Genomic DNA, 25,086 nt, shown 5'->3' on the forward strand with positions numbered 1-25,086 from the left:
GTGTTGTCATTGATAGAAAGAGTTGAGAGTTCAGGGTGAGGAAGACTCGCTTTAATTCCTCCTTTTAAGACCCCTCCCCACAAAACGACCCCAGACTTAATTTAAGAAGCCAACCACACATGCTTAATAGCTATTCAAGCTAATTACCATAGGAAGTGGGGGATGGGGGGGGGGGGCTGTTGTTATGAATATGGATTTGTTTGAATCCTTTGTCAATAAATAGACTCTGTGATCACCTGTGATTTTGCAGTGTGTATTACAGGGTTACCTCACACTGCTGCCCAGCACTGAATAAACACACACTTTGTAACTTTAAATTGCTAGAGAATCTTTTGTCCATCACTGTTGAGTGTTAATATTAGACCAATACTCTTATTTTATTAAATCAGGATGACTCATGCTAGAGAAATGTTCACCCCTTGTAGACCCCTATATTATCTTTTAGAGTTTTAATTGCTCTTTATCTGTTCTAAGTAATTGATCACTTTCTACCTAAAACCGTAAAGTAATTGGATAGCTTTCAACTTGCAACTCTATTGGTCACTTTTCAAGTCACCCCAACCCTATAAAACCCCTTTGATATTCTTTGTATTTGGATTTGCTGTTGGACCCCTTCGTAGAAATAAAGTTGTCTACAGAATCTCTGTGCAGCTCTCCCAGATCTCTTCTCTCATGCAGCTTTCCCAGATCTCTTCTCTCATGCAGCTTTCCCAGATCTCTTCTCTCATGCAGCTTTCCCAGATCTTTTCTCTCGTGCAGATCTCCCAGATCTCTTCTCTCGTGCAGCTCTCCCAGATCTCTTCTCTCGTGCAGCTCTCCCAGATCTCTTCTCTCATGCAGCTCTCCCAGATCTCTTCTCTCGTGCAGCTCTCCCAGATCTCTTCTCTCATGCAGCTCTCCCAGATCTCTTCTCTCGTGCAGCTCTCCCAGATCTCTTCTCTTGTGCAGCTTTCCCAGATCTCTTCTCTCATGCAGCTCTCCCAGATCTCTTCTCTCGTGCAGCTCTCCCAGATCTCTTCTCTCATGCAGCTCTCCCAGATCTCTTCTCTCATGCAGCTTTCCCAGATCTCTTCTCTCGTGCAGCTCTCCCAGATCTCTTCTCTCATGCAGCTCTCCCAGATCTCTTCTCTCGCTGGCTAAGAGAAAGCTGCAAGCAGAATGAAACCACAAAAGAGCTGATGGCCTAAGCCTAAGCCTTGCTTGCATTGGAGCACTCTGTAGCTGACTCCTGCCTTGAAGCAGCCAGGGTTTCTGCTCTATTTGGAAGGTTTATCTGGGCTTGCTGTGGCAGCCTGGGGCAGAACCCCAGCCCTGGCAGCTGCAGTTGTGGGTCCGATGTTTATTTCCCTATCCCGTTACACATTGCACAGACGAGAACACCCACACCTGCCGAGTGTTGGGACACACACACAGAGCAGGAAGCGTGTTAATGGATGTCTGCCTAGTTGAAACACCAAACTGTGTTTGTGTTTGTGCCCTGCTGCCCAGACCCCGTGCACGGGCCGCAGAACGTGGAGGTGGTGGACATCCGCTCGCGGCAGCTGACGCTGCAGTGGGAGCCCTTCGGCTACGCCGTGACGCGCTGCCACAGCTACAACCTCACCGTGCACTACCAGTACGTCTTCAACCAGCAGAAATTCGAGGCAGAGGAGCTCATCCAAACTTCTTCTCACTACACCCTGCGGGGGCTCCGGCCCTTCATGACCATCAGGCTGAGGTTGGCCCTTTCCAACCCCGAGGGCAGAATGGAAAGCGAGGAGCTGGTGGTGCAGACGGAGGAGGATGGTGAGTTGTGGTGGGCTTGGTTGGTTGGGTTTGTGAGATGTTACATAGTGATTCCTGCCATTATAATCAATATAAACAAGAATACTGAATCTAAAGTGAAGCATAAACATGAGACACAGAAAAATCTAATTTCGTTATATTTGTTTAAATCACTTTGTTGTAAATTGTTAATTTTTTTGTTTTTATGTATTTTTATTATTTTGTCACTATAACCATGAATTGTATCCACTTTTTTGTATAAGGAAAATGCGAGCTTGTTTGGACATGGGCAGGCTTGTCCCTGCTGTTACCTGCTTGCTAAGAGTGCAACCTGAGAACATGTTCAAACCCTGTCCAGGCCTGGTGGGGGCGTGTAGCCATTGCCTCTGGGGTGCTAGCCAACATCTTTGGGCTTACTCAGACTCATACCCCAGCCCAGGGACATGTCACAGCCCACCAAGAATCTGTCTGTAACAGGGGCAGTGACCAGGGGTAGGGTGGGTGTGTTGGCAGAGCACAAACTCCCACATCCCCAGAGCTACGTTGCCTGTTCCTTATCAATTAACTAACTAACTACCTTATTAATTGAACTATCAAATTAGTAAGTAATTTATAACAGGTTTGAGGGAAGACTCGTATTCAAGTTGTAAATAACAGCACAACCCTCTGTGCCACAAGACTGGTACAGTTTCTCTGGACAATGTGTCTGTTTTGAGTGTGAAACTTGTAGGTTTAAATGATTCCCATTTCACAGCCAAGTTCTTGAAAGGACAAAGGTTCCTGAAATGCTTGGACATGACAAACACGAGTCTGAGCATCTATTAAAGAGCTGTAGGTTTAATTCTTTGTGTTCTGAACCACCCAGAAGCTTCTTTTATCAAATAGGCAAATGCAGTCCTTGGTACTTACTGATTTTTCACACAAATGAAGGCATCCCAAAAAAGTGAATAGTTCCTCCTTTCCAGAGTGTAGCTTTTCTTAATAGTGATCTTCTGGACATCACATTTTATAGAGATCTCAGAAGCAAAATTAATTGTGTATATAAAAGAACAGTTGTGGATATAAAAGAACAGATTTCTAGAGGAACTGATGGAAAACTTTGAAGCATTGTTATCCCACCTGAGCTATTTCAGACCAAGGACTAAATTCCTCTGCCTGGACTGTAGCTGTTACTGTCCTAAGTTTCTCTCAGCTGGAAGTGGCCCCTCCAGCCCCATATATCACTTGGGGAGACACAAAAGGATGGCAGATATTTGAGAAAAATGAGCAGGGTGTTTATCAGACAGGCTTGGGAGTGCATTTAGTTGGTTATCTCCCACAGCATTAACATTTTGCTGGAGTAGGTGGATTTTTGAGCTGTCCTTGTAGCTGTAATGAAATATAAATCTTGCATTGTTACTTCAGTCAACAAATCAACCTTTCCTATTGATAAAGGTGTGTAGCCCCATAGCATCTCCATGCCAAGGTGCAGTCTGGCTGTTTAAGTGGAGAGTTCTGCTGTTGAGTGGGTGGAGAAGGAGAAATTAAATTCCCTGCTGCTGCTCTGCTGTACTGGAATAAACTCATACTGAAATTAGCGTCATGTTTTCATGGATTCTGATTTTATTTGTCACTTAGTTGTTATGTTAGGGTGTTTTTAGTTGAACCAAAAGTTGAAAAATAAGCCTTTCACATTGATAGTAGCTTGGTAATGGCAGTGCCTTGAGGGATTTTAATTTTTAATTTTATTTATTTATTTTTAGCACTCAGCTTCCTGCCTGATGGCCTTTTGGGTGTCTCATATGTGTGCAGCTGGAGCTGGTGACGCTTCTAACACAGTTTTTTGTTGGTGGTTTTTTTTTTTCCCCCTGCAGTTCCTGGACCCGTTCCCTTGGAATCTATCCAAGGAGGACCTTTTGAAGAGAAGATCTACATTCAGTGGAAGCCTCCAAATGAGACAAACGGCATCATTACACTCTATGAGGTGAGAAGAACAGATTGTTGTCAAGGAATAGGTGCCACAGGGCCCTTTTCATGTGTGTTTAAGCCAATCCTGAGCTCTAAAAGATCTCAGCAGGTGCTGAAAGAAGCCTGATTAAAATAGATAAGAATCTTCAAGATAGTCTGTTGCTACCACTGAAAAAATTTCACACTTCAAAGAGGAGAAAGATTTTTTTCCAATATTTGTGGCGAATTGAGAGTCACACATTTCCCTGTGTCTCAGGTGCCCTGTTTCCTTCTGCAGTAGTTCTAAGGTCTGTTTTCTTTCCTTTTTTTTTTTTTCTTCTCGAGATAAAACACTGCAAGGTTTAAACCTACACAGTGTTACTGATTCCTGTTTGCCTTCTACCAGTCACAGCACTTCCTGGCAATATCAGCAGAATGGAACTGTCAACTCTTATCTCTTTTCCAAGGTTTCAGTGATAATATTTGTACACCCCAACAATTTCTCTGATGACAAAGTGTAGAGCAGGTTATGGGATGAGCACTGACCATCCTGTGCTGGATGAGAAATAAACAATTCAGTGTGATTGTAGAGTGTATCAGAGGTGATGTTTCTTGTGAAGGTAAGGAGTATTACTGCTGTCATGTGCTCCTGGTGAAATTCTCCAAAATGTCATGTATTCCCAAATATGTGGAACAGGAATGTAAGAGGAGGGACTCTTCAGGGGATCATGTGATATGAAATAAAGTCCTAAAGGAGAAGGTGAAGGCACTTGGACTAAATAGCAGAAAGTGGTGCACCAGTACTGCTGAGTATGTGTCAGTTTATGGGTTCAGATTTTACCTCTGTAAGATTAGAGAGAGTAAAAATAAGTTTTTTGTAATGGTGACATAAAACCTCTCACTGTGGCTTGTGCAGCATTTTGTGACAGAGAGGGGCAAGAACCAATATTCCAGTCTCTCTTTTTGTACAAACTCCCTTTGGAAAAGCCCCAGGTGCAAGCAGCAGCTCTGCCAGTGCTGTTGAGGTTCTGCCTCTTTGCTCTTCCCATCCAGTCTCTCCATTTGGGACAGGATGTGTCACTCCCAGATGTCCTTACTAGCACTGCTCTCTCTGTCACAGTCAAATGGGAAAAATGAAGCAGGTTCAACATCACTGAGATCTTACACTCCAGCATGAGCAGTGGATGAAACTTTGCCCTGTAACTTCACTTTTAGGTCATCATTTGGCTCACAAAGGCCAGGCAGAGTTTGATACAGTAACACAAAACAGATGAACAGAATTTCCTCTTGCTAATTTAGTTCCATTTCAGCCCGGGCTGAAATCCTTGACTAAGTCTGGAGTCAGTGTTGGTCACTGTTGAGACATTACAGAAATGCATGCAGGGTGCAAATCATGTGTCAGTGCTAAAATAGATCCAACCCTCATCATTTCATGGTCTTTGAGGGTGTCTGTCTAAGGAATTAGGACATAAACATAGGTGTGTTTTAAAGGAATTAATCTGAATAGAATCAGTTGCAAGTTCATTTTCTTCTGGCAACACAGGTGACCTATAACAGAACATATTTTAAATTTGACCCAAGTCAAATGATGCAAAAATAACTCCTTTTAATTTTTAAAGAAGCAGTTTCTTACTAAAATATTGCCTTGGGCTCAGCTTGTTGAAAGGACTTCAACAATCTGAGTGTCTTTTCTGGCTGAGCAGCTGCATGAGACACTTTAATGCCTGCAGGGTTGTGATGCATCATGACAGTGCCTTTGCCCCTGAAGTCATATCATTGCTCCAGTCTCAGCGGAGGCAAACAAATTTTTCTTTTCTGATAATGACTCTCTGCATATTTGGCAGCTGAAGACAAAGAGAAGTCAAGGTGAATTCAAACTCTTCCTGCTTTTCTTATGCCTCCTTATCTCCAAAAGGATGAACACCCGAGTGCTAGAAACACTGTGAGAACCAGAGTGCCTGGAGGTTGTCATGATGAAAATGTCCTTCCTGTCCCTTCTTCCATGTGAAAATTCCTACAGAACCTTTTCAACTGTCCAAGGAAGCCTGAGACAAATCCATCAGCTGGAGATAAAAGTACAGGAGAGCAGTTGCACAACCTGGACAGATGGCCAGGGCACTTGCTCTTTTTGGAACAAGGGGATCCCTGCAGATGGAACCCACACAATTCCTATACACTGTCACTGGGAATTCTGCTCTGTCCTGGGAGATTCAGTGATCTTCCAGTGAATTTGCAGCTCTCTGGAAGTTCTGCAATTGTGCTGCTGTTATTTGGGAGAAACAAACAAAAAGGCTTCTGAGCATTTATTAAAGAAACATTCCCTGCAAAGTATTTATCAATATTATCACTTTATGAAGTGAGTTAGTGGTGCCAGGTCCTGCTTTACACCTGGAGGTAGCTGGCTAAATTCACACATAGGAATTGTGCTGCTGAGAGTGTCTCAAACTCCTCTGTGCACAAACCCTCCTAATAAAAACAAATAAAATCCCACCTTTTCCTAAGTTATAGTTCCCTTTTCACCATCACCATCACAATCTGATTCATTGTACCTGGATATTGTATTTTCCCTCTAATTCTGTTAAAAAAGAATGTTATAAGCCTCTAAAATGCTTCAAAATAATCATGCTGTCTATTCTATTTACATCCACTTGCTTCCCTTTGGGACTGATTTTCTTCTCAGGTTCCTAATCATTCTTGCAGCTCCCTGCCAGATGTCCCTATAACCCAAATTGCTGTTGCAGTTTTCATATCCACTGCTTGGGTGCCAACTGGGCTGGGATTCAGCAGCACAACCTTCAGCAAGTCTTTTGGCAGGCAAAAGCACTAATTTCATAATGACTGAATACTTCCAAAGAGCCTAAACAGAATGGAAGGACCTTAATGAACCTTTTTGACTTTTGCAAGTCTCTCTGATGGGTATTTTTCCTTCAAAATGCTATTGTTGCCCTTTTTAACAAAGCAAGAGCATTTCATTTAAAAGTGGTTTAAACCCCTCTGTGTTCACTTGCAGAATTAATTATTTCACTGGGTGCAGAAACAGCTGGGTTTTTAAATAGAAGGACCTTTTAGATCCCTTGTAATTGCAGTTCTAGATCCTTCTCTAATTGCAGTCTCTTTCTGGGGAGCACAAACCTCTTGTTAAAGACAGCTTGGAAAGTTCTGGGAATTACAAATCAGTGCTGGAAAGATTAGGATAGGAGCTGGGTAGAAAGAGAAGACACAACAGATGATTCTGGGGTGCTGGGGAGCCCAGCAAAGCTCACAGGTGTGTGGTGAGACAGGAGGTGTCTGTCTGTCTGTCCATCAGGAAAGCCAGGGATGTGCACAGGCTGCTGTTGGAAGTGACAGAGGGAAAACTTAATGCCTCTAACAGGTCCCCAGGTGGCTTCAAGGTGTGCAGGTACCTACAGGGGGCAGGCAGAAACCCAGATTGACAGAGCTGGGCTTTGCTGGTTCCTTGGTTTGGGTAAAATGCCCCACACAGATGGTTCTGCATGTGACACTCATGGCAGAGGCAATATTACTCTGTTTTTGTTCTTCTTGTCTCTGGGAGCAGCCTGTGAGTGGCACAATTCAATAATATCTCAGTAATCCTGCCCCATAATCAGTCTCCTGACAGTCTGAAAGCACCATGACTTGTTGAAATTAGTATTTTACATTTTTTTTAACCAGTCCTGAAAAGCTGTTCTGTAAAATCCTTGATAATCAAATGCTGCTCATTGTCCTCACACCATGTGGGAGTTCAGCTTCAAAGCCTTTGTGTACAAAGACAGGCAACAAAGATTTATTCCTTTTAATTTATTTTTCCTAAGTGTGTGTAAAGTCAAACTACCATCAGACAGACTTATACTGTCATGGGGCTGCAAGGGCAAGCAGTCTAATTTAAGGTCATGGACCAGCTTTGGCACTAAAATTTTTCTGCTTTTAGATGACATGAGGTTGTCTTAGATGTATGTTTTGTGCAAACTTGCATCTAGAAAATTTAAGGAAATAAAACTTATTTATATCTGCATTTTGCTGTTCCTTTGGGCAGCTGAGAGATTGCAGGTGCACTCTGTAAGTGACACTGGCTTTTGCCTTTTTTGTGTGCATTATATTTTTCTGAATTGTCAGGTTTTAGAATATTTCACCCTTAAACAGGAAGAAAGAAAAACCCACCTATCATTGCTGTCTGAAGTACTTGTCACATCCCTTGGGGGAAGGCACTGTTGGGGTATTGCAATCCTAAAACAGCATTTAAAGGGTGGATCTGAAATATTCAAAAAATGGCTCCCAGACTCCTGAAGTCCTTTCAGTGAGCCATGCCTAAGGGCAGTGTTGAAACAGCAAACTGTCTTTTTAAACATCTGTAAGGTGCAGTCCTGTAATCACTTACATCCTCATCTTCAGGATTGTTAAATCCCCGGTGGTTTTGGAGAAAAATAAGGATGCATTTGCAGCTTCTAACTAGATAGTTTTGTCAGTCCCTGTTTCTGAAACACTGTAAATCTCTATTTTGATGCCAGGAATAATAATACAAGGGACTTTCAGACACAATTTCAGCTCTTTAATGGCATGCTCAGAACCTAGTACATCTAATCCCAGTGGATTTGAGTTTAAATTGCACTTCAGAGGCTACAGATCCTCTTAGTTACCATGTAAAATTGCAGTCTGCCCTTCTTCATCTCTCCAGTTGCCAATATGCCATTCCTTCTCCATCACCTCACTCCATCACTTTTGCTCTGCAGGAGAGGTTGTTACACACAAACTGCCTTTTTAGAGTGTCATGCATGAGGTCAATATTTGTGGGATGCACTGCCTGTATTTATAAAAGGGTGGAAACAAATTTCTTCCACCCTTGACCCCTGAAAGTGCATGCTTATTATAACAAAAAGTAGGATTATCTGGTGTGATAGCTGTGCAGGGATATGCATCCATTTCTATTCATAGCTTTTTTCTAAGCTATTCAGGAAACCTGAATTTTTAAAGGTAAAATCTTTCCTGCTAAAAAGTGTTGCAAAAAAATGTTTCCCTGGAACAAGCTGCAAGGTTTGGGAACTCAGCTTAGTCATTTGTTTGTTTATTTAAAGGGTTTGGGTGGGTTTTTTTTGGTTGTGAAGGGTGAAAAGTGGCTCCCATAAGAAGGAAAGCAACAACCACAAAATCTTGCAACCGATTTATATAAAGCTCTACCATAGGAATAGTGGAAAGATGACAATTCTCGGAAATTGCCTTGAGTGAAAAGTGGCTTTGAATGTTCCCATGAAAATCAATCATGTTGCAGCCTCTCGATTGCATTCCATGGATGCAGGAGACTCCTGGGATGGAGCTTGCTCATTGAAACTGGCCTGCCTTGGGCTGTGCCATGGACAGCTGGGGCTGCATTTAGCTGAACATTAGTAGAACATTCTGGAGACTGTCTAGGGCTCAAAAGGCAGGCAGTGATCAATTAAAGATGGGGTATTGGCTCCTGGCTTTATCACTCATTTGCAGGGACATTGTTGGGAATTATTCCCTGTTCATCTGCAGCACTAATGCTGTTTGTCTCCACAATGGATTTCTAAGATGTAGCCTATTGTTTGTCCAGAGTCCATGAAAGTCGATTACATCAAGAATAAAGGGTTTACTGCATCTGTGCTATATTGAATTAGGCTTCTTTGATAATCTAAGCTAGCAATGGAAGTGTGTGGCCATATATCATCTGTTCTAGTCTCAAACTCTGTCAGCCCTACTGGAGGCTGTGTCACCCTCTCAGTGATGTGTGACAAGAGCTGTTCACATCTACCCAGCCGTGCTGGGTTTGCACATTTGACATTCAGTAAAGAGGGAAGAAGCCACCCACAAAAACGATTTTTCTGAGAGGAGCTGCTAAGAGCTTCCTCCAAACCAATCAGTGATTAGTTTTGAGAAGTGACAACCTGTTAAACCACTGAGAAGGCTGAACACACCTCTGTGAACACACCTGTTAAAAACAGACGAGCCTGGGAAAAAGCTCTCTTGCTTTCCATCCTTTGGAGAGAGAAGTTCTTCCCCATCCAGGTCTGGTGGCTGGGCAGGGGAGTGGAGGCTGTGAGCCTTAGTTTAGGCTGAGCTGGGCCATGGCTGCTAACATCTTACCAGCATTAAACCCTGCTCCACTGCCAGGCTGGGCTGGGCCATGGTTATTAACATCCTACCAGCATTAAACCCTGTCCCACTGCCAGGCTGGGCTGGGCCATGGCTGCTAACATCTTACCAGTATTAAACCCTGTCACATCTCACCAGCATTAAACCCTGTCACATCTCACCAGCATTAAACCTGCCCCCCTGCCAGGCTGGGCTGGGCCATGGCTGCTAACATCTTACCAGTATTAAACCCTGTCACATCTCACCAGCATTAAACCCTGTCACATCTTACCAGCATTAAACCTGCCCCCCTGCCAGGCTGGGCTGGGCCAGGATCCCCCGGCCCCAGGAGCAGCTCCAGGATGATCCCCAGGAGCTGCCGTGCAGGGGGAAGAGAAGCCATCAGCCCCATGGCTGGAATTGAATGCATCAAAAGCCAAAAAACAAAGGTGTGGCCACAGTGGCCACTGTCCTTCTGGCCAGGCCCCTTAAAGATCTGAGCCTTCTCCACAACAAAACAGCTCTGGCGACCTGGCCAAGACCACACGGCCATCTGCAGTTCTGGGGTGAGATATTAACTTTCACTGCACAAATGAGACCTGCAAACCTTCAATCCTCTCTCAAGTGAAAGAAAAGGCCAGAGTGAAAACACATAAAGAAGCAACACGAAGGCACCAAAGTCAGTAAAGTAGAAGTCAGGTGCCAGATGGGAGGGATTGAGGAGATGCCTCATTCTTGGGCTGAAATCCTCTTGTAAAGCTGTAGAGAAGATATAATTGATACATCAGACTCTGTTTCCTTTAACTCATTGAAAAGCATGGGGTTGAAATGTTCAAACTATAGATATGAATCAAAGCATCCATGCTGAACAAGCAGATGTTGAAGTAGCTGTGATCCCATGAGAAGTTTGAACAGAGAGAGAGAAGAGTGATGAAGACTTTATGCCCCAGGGAAGAAGATCTCTGTTCCCAGAGATAAAGATGATCTCAGAAATAAATGAAGAGAACCTTTACTACTGAACAATTTATTCTTAAAAGTGCATCCCATTAGCTAAAGAGTGAGACCTCAAAAACAGTTGTGGGGAAAGCTGTGAGTCAAGGGAAGAGACTTACACAGTGATCAAATTTCCATAAAGCCACAAAAAAACCCTTTTTTCTTGTAGAGAAGTCTCCATAGCATAACAAAAGAGACTCCTCTCCCTAAGTGAAATAAAGACTATTCTAGAAGCAATAAACTTACTAAATGGTTTCTGCACGTTGTCAATAAGAAAGAAAAAAGATTATGGGGGAGAAGTGTTCTGAAAGTTTTATTAGTAATAGTAATAGTATAGTAATTAGTAATAGAATAAAATAAATAAATAAATAGTAATAAAATAGTAATTCTGGCTATTATTTTAATTCTGTTAATAATTTTTTTCTTATACCCTTTAAAGTTTAAGCCTACCTTGCCTTCCTCCTAATCCCATCTCACAATAAAAAAAAAAAACAAATAATTCTAGTAAATACACTAACAATTTAGCCAACACTAAACCCACCACATAAATTAGTACATTAACCAAAAAATATAAAATTAGAAAATCAAAACCACTACACCAGCTCTAGATCAATTAGATCTAGAGTTTATGGCTCTTAGCACAGAAGGGCCCTGGAACAGGGCTGGGCTGGCTGAAGAGAAATTGTTTATTTTATGCCTGCTGACGAGTATTTACTGAGCACTTGGTGAACAGGTTGGTTAAACACTGCCAGTGTTCTGGGCTCCACTTAATAAAGATTCAGGCCAGAATATGGGAAATGAGGGCTGCTGATTGCTCTGATTTATTATCATTTCTTGGCAAGTGAGAAGGATGATAAATCTGAGCATTGCTGGCTCTCCTGGTAGCCTGGGATGCTGCATTAGTCACAGGTCCCGTGTGTCTGTTCCTAGAACAAGGCAGGGCTCAGTCAGACAGCTTTCCAGTGAAACCTGAACATCACAAGGTCACAGGAAACACCTTTCCTCCCACCCCACAATCAGTGGCATCCCACAGAGAGCTCCTCCCCTTCACCCCCATGCTCTTTAATCAATTTTAATAATTTAACAGGGTTTATAAGCTCCCCTGTCAGAATAGGAGTGACCCTCCTGCCACACCCAGGGTGTTCAGTTCAGGTGTCTTCTCTCATCCTGCAAGGAAAGCACAATCTGCCTGTGTGCAATAACACAGAGGCAACAAATGCTGCAGTTGTTCTGGTGGAACAGGATGGTTTCCCTTCCCCATCACGTTTGGAAACATCAGATGTTGTGGCAGGACTGGGGTTAGTGGAGCTGTGTTATTTCAGGTGCTGTGGGGAGCTCACAGCTGGGCTCTTCTGCCTGCTACATCCCAGGTGATGGCCCTGCCTGGCTGCTCCTGCCTCTCCAGCTGAGGAGAGCAGCAGCAGGGAGGATGCTCCAGATGCAGGCTGGGGGTTTACTCAGGGGTTACTCCCTGTTGGAAAGAGCCTGCTGTACTGATGCCTTAGGATTTTAGCTTTTCTGTTTTTCATATATTTGTGGCCCTGCAATTCTTTAGTCTATAACTCTAAATTCCATACACAGTGCTAGCTGCTGCTTTCCCATTTGGGTCAGACACAGTTCCTCTCCAGGCTGGGAATCAAGGACACTGCACTGTCTCAGGCCCTGAGAAATGTAAATAAAAGTGAGTTGGGGGAGCAAACTTGGGGTGAATGACTTCATTAGCTGAAGCTGTAATTGGGAGATTAACCCCCATTATGCAAATGGACCAAACTTATAACAGTGTGAAAACTTGTGACCCACTGTCCATTTTTTGGTGCCCTTGGGGGGTTTGTCTGTCCAAAATGCACCTGAAGGCCCATCAATAAATATAACTACTTTTTATTCCCTTAAATTTGTCTGGTCTCTGATTTTAGGTAGTCTCAACATTGATTCAGTTTTTTATTGCTCCTGTTCCTCTCCATCCTGCCCCAGTTATTTTAACACAGCCTTAAACTTAGAGAATGTTTAAATGGTTTCCTAATTAGGGATGCTTTACTGAATAAGCACCTCAATGAGCTTTTGAACAAACTTCTTCAAATTATATAGGATTTTTAATTGTGTGTTTCTCACTTGCTGTTACTTGCAAGATGTGCTTAACTTGGGAGCATTTGGTAATGATGCTTTTTAAAATCCTATGGTTTCCAGAAACATCTTTGGGAGAAAATGAGAGGGTTTTTCTGAAAAACTCAGATGTCAGGGTTTTTCAAATGTATGACAACCTCCAGGTAAGTAGCATACTTGTGTTATAAATAGAATAAATCAACTGTCTTAAAAAAAAGTTGTTTGATCAAGCTTTTCAGAAATTAAAGCATAATGTGGTCCCTTGAGCACAACAATTTCTTTGATTACCTTTTTATTGTTCTTTTGAAGCCAATAGACATGCAGTGATATAAATCTCATGCAAATGAGAAGATACTTGGTTACAATAACACTTTTTTTTTAAAAGGAGCTGAATATTTTAGTGTGCACATTGTGCTTTTTCTAAGCCAAACTAAATGATAAGAACTGAAAAAAATTCCAACTTATTCTTTCTTATAATGAAATTCAGTTTTAAAACATCCTTTTGTAGATACATCAGCATCTTGTCTTTCTGCCTTGCAATGCTTTTTTTTTTTTTTTTTTTCAGAAAAAAAATATAATTTCAGTCTATTCTTTCTTCTCTATATTGCTCATTCAGGAGAACAGCTGATCCTTAATCCCATTTCCTCCATCTCATCTTTTCACATGGCAGGTACCTGTGCAGTTAAGAGTACTACAAAGCTCTTTAACAACGCCATTTTCACATCTTGCAGTATTTTGTTTACCAAAATGTAGCAGTTAGCTAAGTTGAAAGCAAACTGCAGATGCATGTTTGCACTTCCTTCCTAGATGATTGAGGTTTTTTTCCTCTGTTTCATCTTCAGCATTGTTTAATTTAGAAAATACATGTGACTGAATAATTCAGGTGTGGTGGTGGCTTCATCCTGTTAATGGATGCCACTGAGGAACTTTGTAAAGGGGGAGAAGCCAGTCAAGGTGATCTTTGCATCCCCTTCAGCAGTGTGTGTGTGGATGCATGGCTCCTTCTGGGAAATTCACCTTGTTGCTGTCCTTTGTGTCTAAGAGCCAGTCTTTATGATCCTGCCATCCAGTGGACAGGATAGATTTGGGTTTTCTGTGCCCTGCTCATTTACTAATTTCTGTCACTTTGAGTCCTCTTTGAGGCCTCCTTTCTCCTTGCCCTTTTCCCTGTCCCTGTTGGTTATACTGGTCCCTGTCCCTGCTGTCCCTGCTGTCCAGGTGGTATTGCTGGCAGTGAGGGTGAGGTGGCTTTCAGGAGAATGAAGGCTTTAGCACAGAGAGAACAACTTCTCAATTCACCTGCTTTGGTCTGAATTTGGGAAAAGTGACTTAGGGTGAGCTTGGATGGGGCTTGGAGCAACCTGGCCTAGTGGAAGGTGGCAGGGAGCTGAACTGGGGTGATCTTTAGTGTCCCTTCCAACCCAAACCATTCTGTGAGGCAGACAGCTGCCTTGGAGAATAAGTGCACATGTTTAGCTTAAGATTCAAGTGACTGAAACTACACCATGTCACAGTTGTCAGCTGCAATAAGAGCTGAGACTGATACTTGATCTATAAATGTGGCCAAACCATTTTTTACACACGTGGGCCATGCTGCTGCTGCTGCTCTCTGCTGTGCAGCAGACCCAGCAGCTGGGTGTGATGCTGCTCACATCCCACTCTGTGGTTTGAGGTGCTGTTCATTGCCCACAGCTTTCCCTACACCCAGTGTATCATGGCAAACCACAATAAGGGGTTTTAGGCAGAGCTTTCAGCATCAAGGAATAACTGAGGAACAAGCATGGAGATTGAATAACCGCCTCAATGCTGCAGTCCTATCAAAGCAATTTCTATAGTTGTCATTTTCTGCTATTAAGCTGAACAATGAGGCTCTCCAATAAAATCATATGAAATAACAGCTCATTAAAAGCTCTCCTTAATATATAGCATGCTAATTAATGTCAGTGGGGTGCAAGCTTGAATGGCAGAATAGACTATAATGTTTAGAAAGTAGGTAAAATAAAAGAAGATATTTTATCGTTAATGACCTTTTAGTAAACCTAATGAAATCCTTAACGGCCTGAATACATTACTGAGGCACTCCCAATTGCTTTGCTACCTAGTCCATTCTTCCTCCTTTTCTCACTTGCCTTTGTTTTATAAAAAATCAAAAGCCATAACATGCCAAGGAAATATGAAGAAAGAGTCTGTGCAGAAGGAGAGTAGAGGAGACTTCTCAGCCCTGCTGTCCCTGGTCCTGCTCAAGACTGGGTGTAGGACCATGTTCTGTCCTGCCTTGGCTGTGCTGCCAGTGTTTGTATTCAGGTTTAATTGCCCCCGTGTTTATGTGGCTCTCAGTAAATAGGCCAGGGAGCAAATGGGCCTCTTTTATTCCTGAGGTCTCCCTAGGTTAAGTTCCATATTCATTCCTAATGAATAGCTGCGCTCTGGCTTTTTATACTCCTACCAGCCATGCTGTGCTTGTGCTGTGACTCAATTAAAGGACTTTATTCTGCAGGGCTTTTAGTCTTTCACATGTTGCCAGCCTTAAATATAACTTGCAAATGCTGATTAACTCTGCCTTAACCTTATCCCAAAAGAGGTAGCACAAGAATGGAAAAGCGAAAGGCATTTGCTTCCTCCCATTCCCTGGATGAAATTCACTGGGCTGGGGAAGGATGTAAGTACAGTAATTGCATGGCTTAAAGTGAGTTTTAAGATGGAAAATGTGCCCATTCATCTGATCATAAAATATATTCTTCAGTTCTTTACTTTTCCACTACTGGAGAAAGATCAGGATTGTTCATTAACCTGTTCACCAACTCTCCCTGTCATTGGAAGATAAATTCCTTCAACTTGTTCCCTTTGTGCCATACTTAGTGCAATTAACTTTGGTCTCCTAGCCCAAAATGTCTGAAACTCCCTGATAAGATTGAACCTAAGTCCATCCCAGGTGCAATCTGAAGTCACCTGCAGTAATAATTGCTCTTAAGAAGCACAGGAGGCTGGGGAGTCTCAGAGGAAAGAGCCCCTGGCTTGCTGTGTAATCATGTTTCAATCAGCTTCATGGAACCATGAAATAGATTGTCCCCCTGATGTTCCTACGCTCCAAGACACACTCTGCTGGGCCAGTTAATTCCTTGTTTGGCTCCAAGCACAAACAGAACTCCTGGTTTCTCCTCCCATTCCTGCAAACCAAGGAGAATGGGAGCACAAATCACCTTGAAATCAGAATTTGAGAGCATAGCAGCATCAGCCAGCCCTGTTTTGTGTTCCCAATTATCCAGTGAGAAGTGTGGTGCTTTAGGAGGAAGATGCCCAGCTGTTGGCTGTGTAGGAGCTGCAGTCTGACAGGAAGATCCCAGCCAGTGTCTGTAAATGTGGTGTCCTCTTGGATGGAGCTCCTTTTTCTGGAAGAAAGAAGATGCTGTGAAGACACAATCCTGAGGCAATGAAGGATAGGACACCTGCAAGGAAAATCTGGTCATATCTTGACAGAATTTAATTCCCATTTCAAACTCCCCCATTTCAGGAATATTTTAACATCATTGAAACTTCACACAAAACAAATCAAAAATCAGCTCACACTGAAAATTCTAGGAACCCTTTCGTACACCTGAGTCTTGTCCCTGGAAGATTTAGCATGTCTGACAGTTTTTGTATTTTGTGTTGAAATGTTCCCAGTTCAGGGTCACTCTGAATTTCAGGTCTGAAACCCTTCTGCTGGTGGAAAAAATTCATTAAGCCCTGGCTTTAGTAGGCCAATTCTAAAGTTCACAGGAAGGAATCAAGGAAACAAGGCTATTGCTGTTGTCCTTAAAATACTTCCACAAGGTCCCTATCTTGGAGAGAGAACACAAGGTAAAAAATATCTAATAATAAAATAAAACAAAACAACTTCCCCCTGCTGAAACAGCAAAAGGTGCTTCTATCCAGATTTATGTTGTCTTTGAGTGGTTTTCCCTAAGGCTCACACCTTAGTGCTTCTCAAGGGTCAGGAATGTGGTTCCCCAAAAAGTTCAAGGTTTTCCTCCTCCACGAGCCCCTGTCCAGGACAGTCCCAAGTGAGAGGGATGGTCCAGCTCTTCCCATGGCTGCAGTCCTGGCAGTCCAGAGCTATGGGAAGTGGGGTTTGTTTGTTTATTTCCTTTTGCATAGAGCACAAGGGCCTTGTGCTGCACAATCATTATTAGTTTGTCTACTGGAGAAGAGAAATCCAAACACAAGTCATGCATACAGAACTCCTGCATGTTACTGCCTAGAATATTTTTCCTTTTAGTGCTTGATAAGTTCCTTTTTCTACTGAGCCGAAAGGTTTTTCTGAGCTATTTAACTTTGTCTCTGTGACAGTGTTGAACTTGCACTAAATTTAAAAAGGCAAAAATGCATATACAGCATTATTAACTTGCCATTTTCTTATTTAGGCCACAGACAAATTAGAAATTATTCAGGTTATCCAGACAAAAGCTACATCCTCACCGATCCAACATCCTTACTACGAGTGAACTCTGTGAACTCATCCATATTGCTGCTGAGCAATCACTGCTGCTTGCTGGATGCAACTCAGTCTTTTCCCTCACACTCTAATCTTTCTCTCTCATTACATTTTATAAAATCTGTCTTGTAATGCCCCTCAATCCACAAACATTCTTTCTTCCTTCCAAACCTCTCTCTATAGCAGAAAACAGGTTTCCAGGTAGATAAACCCATGGCTTCAGCTTTCAGAGGAGTTGCCAGCAAGGGACAAGTCTGTGCTGGAGTGACACTGAGGATATAGCAACCTTGGCTTGGGCAGGAGTAATGAGACACAGCCCTGGGCTATAAACTGCATGACTTGGGAACCAGGGGAGTTTGTTCTGCTTTGCCTGAGGCAAAGGTCTGCCATGCTGCCAGCTGAGTTTCTTAGACTCTCCTTTTCTTCTGTCATGGTAATAAGTACCAAGAAAGCTGCTTGTGAAAGACTTTTGAGGAAATCCCTTGTTACCTGTTACTAGTTTGTGTAATCCCAGCATCAGCAGCAGAGGGACATCTATTTCTGACTGCTTTGCTGACAGGTTGAAATAAAGACTGTGCACTTTGTGGGACTTTGGAACAGCCTTTCTGGACCATGAGAAGTTCCCTGCAGCTGCAGTGGTTTGCTAGGAGTTGTCAAGGGAAGGATGACAGTCGATGAGCAGCAGTTCTGCCTGCTGCATTGAGATCCTGGTGTTTTCCTTCACCCCAAGCTCCTCAGTGGTGTGAGAGAAAAGTCATGGCAGTGTATGTGACATTCCTAATAGGGAAACAAGGTAGCAGTGGCTCTTTTTCTCCCTAGCAAATCTGATGAAGACGAAGCCCTAGTGAAGCATTCATGCCCAAGAAGAATCAAGATGTGCAGTTTACCCACTGCTTTTTCACATCATCACATAACTGTTTTAGCAGCTTCCCTCCTCACGGGCTCCATGCACATCACAGTGACCAAGTTATTTGCTGGGATTTAACACAGTGCTGTCTAAACAGAGTATCTGTGAACATAATCTTTAATGATGTGCTGGGGGCACACACTGCTCATGGAAGTCTTGCCTGTGATCAATCAATTAAGCATAAGATAAACCTAAAAGAGTTTTGGTAGACAATTAGAAACCTGCCGAGGCTGTGCGTGCATCTGTTCTGTTTGCAGTTCCACATTGGTGTTTCAGTGTTGTCTGAAATTAGATAAGCACAGAAAGAAAATAACTCTCCAGTTGTTGCTGTGTACAGTAGTGGGTCTTTCAGGAGTGATAGCACCTGCCTGTTAGAGAAAGCCACCTTTTTGTACCAACAGTAGCATTTATGGTACAGCCCTGGACAGCAGTGATTTGACACTCCTGCTAGTGTGTGTGCAGAGATTGTGGTTTGAGTTTGCTGATCTCTGTATTACTGTGCTGAACAGGCTGAGTCCTGAATGAGATGGGCAGAATTGCCATCTGGTCAGGAGATCTCACCACTCTATTACAGGTCTTCTCTGAACTTATCAGCTGTGTCTGTGTAGATGAGAAAGCCGACAGCAGCTCTTAGGAGTGTTCCTGCTGGATGACACTGATCCCTTTAGGATCCCTGCTTGCTCTGAGTCTCCCCAGCAAAATGCAGCTGTGCCCCTGAGCCCCCAGGTGCTGGCATCATGCGCAGTGCATGTTTCTAACCCTCTCCCCAAGTGAACAGAGGGAAATCAAATAACAACCAAAGAAATTACCAGCTTTGAATTAGTTTTCATGCTCCATAATAACTGTTGGAAGAGGTAGCATTTCAGAAGATAGAGATGCATTTTTTTTTTTTCATTTTCTTGCCTTCAGAAGATGTGGTGGCTCCTACTGATGATGTTTATGAGAATTCATACTGATGAAGGATAACTAAAAATTTATGGGAGGACCACTTCCCTCTGCATCCTGTTCTCACCTAAAAGGATGCAGGATTTGAGCAGAACACTCTGTGACATGGCCTGTGCAGCTTTTCCCAATATGGCATTCTCTAAATTTACTGTTTATAAATATTTCTGCATATAAATTAGTGATTATAAATATTGCCTGCAGCTGAAAACAATCTGGTACAACCCATTCAGCCTTGTCTGCCCCTCAGAGAGCCATTGTTTTGCTGAGGAAGGTAACAGATGAGGTGACAGAGCTCTTCTCTGAGGTGACACTTGTTTTTCCTACTTGCCATTGCAGGCAGATATGTCTCTGGATATAAATGTAGAGAAAGATATGTTGCCTTCTGTTCAGCAGCTTTTCCTTTTGATGCCTAAGTCCCTAGAGGGAAATAAGCTTTAGTAGTTTGGGACTCTTGCTAGGCATCAATGCAGCCTTGTGATATTAAATTAAAATTAATGTCACTGCCAAGAACCTGCTGTAATCAGGAGCCAATGTCACATATTTGAGGCAGGGACAGAGATGACCACAGAAGAGATGATGGGTTCCTGCCTTCTTTTCAAAATTTGGAAGCTGAAGTGGTGGCTAGGTAAGTTTTGTAGTTCAAGAAGTCAAATCTCTTTGCAGATATCTGTGTAAATCTGACTTGAGTTTGACTTCTAGAGAGATGTCTGGGGTCATCCCTTTTATTCAGGACACACTCACTGCAAGAACTGCCTGAGCTGTTGAATTTTTGGGTGCACTTACACCCGGGTTCTAAATATTATGATCATAGACTCATCTAATAACAGCAGACTTGGAGTTTGATCATCAGTTTTACAGAATCACAGAATAATCTGCGTTGCAAGGGACCCACAAGGATCATCAAGTCCAAGTCTTGAGTGAATGGCCCATACAGGGATTGAACCATCAACTGTGGTATTTTTAGCACCAGGCTCTGACCAGCTGAGCTGATCTCAGGATCTCTTCATTAAACTGGCTTTTCTTCCTTTTTTTTTCCCCTAGTTTGCCCCTGGAAATGCTGCCATTTCCTCAGCCTCTTTTGGGTGTTACAGACACTGCAAAGGGAGAGTCTGTGTGTGTGGGACCTTGAGTTGTATCCAAGTGTCTCTAACAAGTGTTTCTAGCAGCTGTGTTCTCAGTTCATTGATTTTTGTCGATGTGACAGTAAAAATAAAAGTAACTGTACAAGGGAGTGAAAAAGGGTGAACAAAAAGCCCACAAGCCTCCCAGTGTCTGAAAGTAAGCCATTCCTTGCTGTGGGAGTCCTCTCTCTGCAGATGAGTTCTGTGAGCAGCAGGTCATGCAGACATCAGAGACCATGGAATAATGACTTTGTGTCAGAGTGTGGCTTGTGCTTGTACTTCCATTACTCCTGTTCCCACACAGAGTACTCCTTGTACCATACTTCCAACATGATAAACATATCTGGAATGAAAATGCCTTTCTGGATCCTCATACAGGAGCTCCTAATTATAGGAGGGATTCTGAGGTTGTGATGACAGTGCTGCATGAATGCAGAGTGATACTTTCCAAAAAAGCTCCTAGAGAACTTTAATTCTGCCTTCTCTGGCATCTATTCACCTTGGCATTTTGGGGTCAAGTTGTTCCCACGATGGGCAGGTTTGCAGAGGGCATCATGACTTTTACAGTGTAGATCTGTCTCACCACTCTAATAGCTGAATATTTGCAAGTTATTAATAGCAGCTCTCCATGGATCTATTTGTGACCATATTGCATAGCCTACGTAGTAGGTGGATGTTGTTGGGAAAGGCAGATGCAGTTGTGAGAAATATCTGAGTAAAGTAATATTTCTGGAGGGAGTTGGACTGTCTTCTTCATGGACATTTCAGCTGCACATTGTGAGGAGTGAAAAGGTCTCAGTGAAGAGTTGTGGTCAATCTTGCCAAGCAGCACCCTGGGCTTCCCTGGCCCTTCACAATCTGCTCACGTTGGGTTTGTGTGGCTCAGGTCAGAGAAATGGGTTAAAAAAAAAAAATAAAAATAAAGTGCAGGTTTGGCCTGCAGAGCCAACACTGGGGAGACAGATGAGCTGGATGAAGTGAATTTGCAGGGCTGGAGCTGCAGAGGTCAGGTACCCTGCAAACATCAGGAAAGTTTCCCCTTTGCATCAGCTGAGATGTTGGTTCAGTATTTTCTTTGCCAACTTCAATGCAGGTTTTATTGCTAAATTCAAGCCATTAAGAATGAAAGTCTGCAATCCATGTGTAATTTAAAAAAATTGCTTAAAAATAAGATCGTCATTAGTTCAGCAGGAGGCACTTATTTTAAAAAAATATATTGCACCATGAAAACTAATAGAACCTTGATGCAATATTCAAAGTGCCTGGTCCTGGTTTTAGTTATGCTGGTTTTCTCCAAAAATGGCCCATAAAAATTTATATTATTTTAGAGCTTTAATTAGCTAAGTATGTAAACTAAAATAAATAAGAGTTTTGGAGACAGTCAGAGGGGAAGAAAGGACAATATAAATGTTCATTCTAATTCTTATTTAGATGAAGAATAATTATTTCCTTTGATGCTAAATCACCTTTTCTTTTGCTCACTCCATCCATGAATTTTCTCTCTGCTAACAGAACCTTGGGATTTTATTCCCAACACTTTGGCCCTGTCATTCTGCTTTATTAAACTGGCAGTTTGTTTGAACACTTCAGTTACTCATTAAATTTTACATTTTCTCTAGCTGTATTAATCACTGCTTTTTACGAACTGGGAATGTAAATGATCCCTTTGCCATCCACACCGTGGGATAATTTGCCTTTGTAAGAGCCTCCTCAGCATTTCATGCAGTTTTCCTAGTCTTGTAATAAGAGGGTTTTTCTCCCTTCACTGTAAGATTTACTTTGGATCCTGCTTTTTACTATTGTTTTGCACAAAGCAATTCCCCCCAAAAGTCGGATTTTCATAAAACTAACAGTCCTGTTTACGTGCTGCTCTGGCATTAAACTGTGCCTATGCAAATGGCAAAATGCAAATGTGGGAATGTGTTAAAGGAGCCACTCTGTGACTGGGGGAGAGAAAGTGCTTCTCTCAAATTTCCAAGCATTCCAAGGGAGCTCACACAGATGGAAACTGGCTTAAATCCCTTGGGAAAATTTAGCTCCCAGAGATCAATAATGTGTGAGTGTGGCACAAAGAAATTAATTAGTTCGTTCACAGAGATTAATTCCATGGTTGATAACGTGGCTGGGGTGTGGCACAGGGACAGCAGCCAGGCATGTGGGAAGGCAGGGAAATGTCTCTGCTCTCTCGTGGTGTTTTCACCTGGTTCTTCCCAGGTTTCCTCATAAACATGGAAGTTTTGTAGTGAGAGCTCCAAAAGAAACAGCCTGGTTGTCTCAGGAGCTGGGGAAGGGAATCTAGTGCTCTGGGTGGGGTTGATGGGGTTAGGATCACATGGGAGTCTCATTCTATGCCACAGCTCAGGAGGATGAGGAAACAATCAGAATATCCTGAACTGGAAGGGACCCACAGGATCACCCAGCCCAGCTCCTGGCCCTGCACAGACACCCCAACAACCCAGAATTCACACAGTGACTGGGTTGGAAGAGATCTTTAAGATACATTAACTCCAACTCATGCCCTAACAGCTCAACTAGACCATGGCACTGAGTGCCACATCCTGTCTTTTTTTAAACACATCCAGGGATGGTGACTCCACCACCTCCCTGGGCACACCATTCCAGTACTTTATCACTCCTTCTGTGAAAAACTTTTTATTAATATCCAGCCTAAATTTCTCTTGGTGCAGCTTGAGACTGTGTCCTCTCATTCTGCCCATGCTGCCTGAAAAAAAAAAAAAAACCAGCCCCACCTGAGCACAGCCACCTTTAGGGAGCTGTAGAGAGTGATCAGATCACCCTGAGTCTCCTTTTCTCCAGGCTGAACACCCCCAGCTCCCTCAGCCATTCCTCACAGGGTTTGTGTTCCAAGCCCCTCACCAGCCCTGTTCCTCCTCTGGATGCACTCTCAATGTCCTCCCTAAACTGAGGGGACAGAACTGGGCACAGCACTCGAGGTGTGGCCTCACCAGGGCTGAGTCCAGGGGCAGAGTGACCTCCCTGCTGCTTCTGGCCACACCATTCCTGACACAGGCAGGATGCCCCACCTGAGCATCCCTGTGTCCCAACGCTCCAGAGCTCTGGCAGCCTCTGCCCCTTCCCTGGGGAGCCTGGGCACTGCCCACTTGGTCCCACCCACACTCCAGTTAAACTCTGGGATCAGTAGCCTGTGACTCTGGCTGTGGGGAATCTGGCAATTAAAAGATGAAGCATTTAGTTTAGGAAATGTTTACATGTGCATGAGCACCCCAGTGTTGCTCCAAGACTGCTGCAATGTCTCTAATATCACACTTTGTCCAGTTTTATCAGAGAAGATTCAATCTATGTTTAAGAAATGCCAAACCTGGAAGAATTGAGCAGCTTCCCCATGGAGCAACAGGCTTCCCTTGGCAGGTGGTTGTGATGTAGACAACACCAATGTGTTTGGGCCTGAGACCTACACTCAGATGTCCCCTGTGGTACCCTGATGTCCCTGGGATAGTTCAGGTTTGCTTGGGTTCCAAGAGCTGTGCAACAAAGGCTCCTCATGCTTTGAGGACAAAATCCACTGGCTGGGGGTCCTAGGACCTACCAAAGCCAGAGGACAATTAGATTTCATCACTTGGAAGGGTCAGAGAGGATAAGAATGACCTGACTGCTTGAGATAGAGTTAAAGAGGGGAGAAAATTGAAGTGCCAAAGGATTGAGCTGTCTCACAGCAGGGGCTCAGGACCAGTTGGTTTTCTCTTGCTGAGGGAGTGACTGCAGAGCTGCTGCTCTCTGCACCCACCAGGCTCTGTGTGTGTGAGTCAAATAGATCAAAACACACTTAGACTGCTGCGTCTTTCAGCAACGTCTTTCATGCAAATTGTGGCTTTTTTTTCAATAAATTACCCTTAATTTGAATCAATAAAAAAATCTGCCTTTCCATTACTGTGTGATGACTCTCTCTGGCTCCCTAGTGAATTCACAAATCTGTTTCATGTTCAAGCCTCCAAATTATTTTGATGAGAAATAAGGCAGTATAAACTAAGTTTTCTCTATGACTTTTCAGGACCAGGTGTCTGCACTCTAATTTGCCACATTTCGATGCCACCCTCCTTGTGCTTTAGACGTGGGAGTTGAAGCTGAGTCTCATTCAAATTTGTGTTCTTGTTATTGCTATTCAGAGCCTGAATACTTGTTGGTGAAAGGCTCTAATACTCCACCAAGTCCAGGAGCAGCTGCTATGTCTATTTAAATTATACTTTGTACCAAGCTCAAATTGTCAATAAAGGATCTTTTTCCTTCTATAAAATGCCCTGATATTTTTTTCAGGGTAATTTAGGCAGCAACCACCTGAAGGTATTTTACCTTTCAGGTATGGGTAAGCATAATATTTCTACTTTTTATGCCTATTGCCATCTTCAACAGACTTACCAGCTTTGGAAAACTCATTTCAAGGGTCTGTAAAACCCTGAAATCAGGCTAGAAGAACCTGGTGCAAAATACTTTATCCACAGCTTTGATATATCCAATAATATGCAATTATTTTTATGTTCTTTAAGGCTGAACACTATATAGCTTTGAGGTTGAAGTCATGAATCACTTGAGACAATCAGAAAATAAAGGCTTGCACTAATCAAGGGCTTTTATTGCTGAAATTACAACTCAAGCTTGGTCACAAATAGACATCCCTTTTCTAGTGGTGACATTTAGGTTTTTGAAGTCTGTATTGTGAGTCCTACAGGAATTGGTATATCCTCTACCCATTTTGATTTGTGGAAACCTCTGGACTACTTTCCTTCCCCTGGAAT

General features: G+C 42.9%; 1 protein-coding gene across 6 annotated transcripts in view; it reads left to right on the forward strand.

The window, feature by feature from the left end:
- Window positions 1-25,086, forward strand: part of PTPRT (protein tyrosine phosphatase receptor type T) — a 438,156-nt gene that overhangs the window by 279,362 nt on the left and 133,708 nt on the right. For all 6 annotated transcript variants that reach the window (XM_079321668.1, XM_079321670.1, XM_079321671.1 and 3 more), the window contains exons 8-9: window positions 1,489-1,785; window positions 3,618-3,727. In XM_079321668.1, the coding sequence (XP_079177794.1) occupies window positions 1,489-1,785; window positions 3,618-3,727 (407 nt within the window). The remainder of the gene's footprint in view (window positions 1-1,488; window positions 1,786-3,617; window positions 3,728-25,086) is intronic.

The sequence above is a fragment of the Erithacus rubecula genome (genome assembly GCF_903797595.1).
Source record: "Erithacus rubecula genome assembly, chromosome: 18".
Lineage (NCBI taxonomy): Eukaryota > Metazoa > Chordata > Aves > Passeriformes > Muscicapidae > Erithacus > Erithacus rubecula.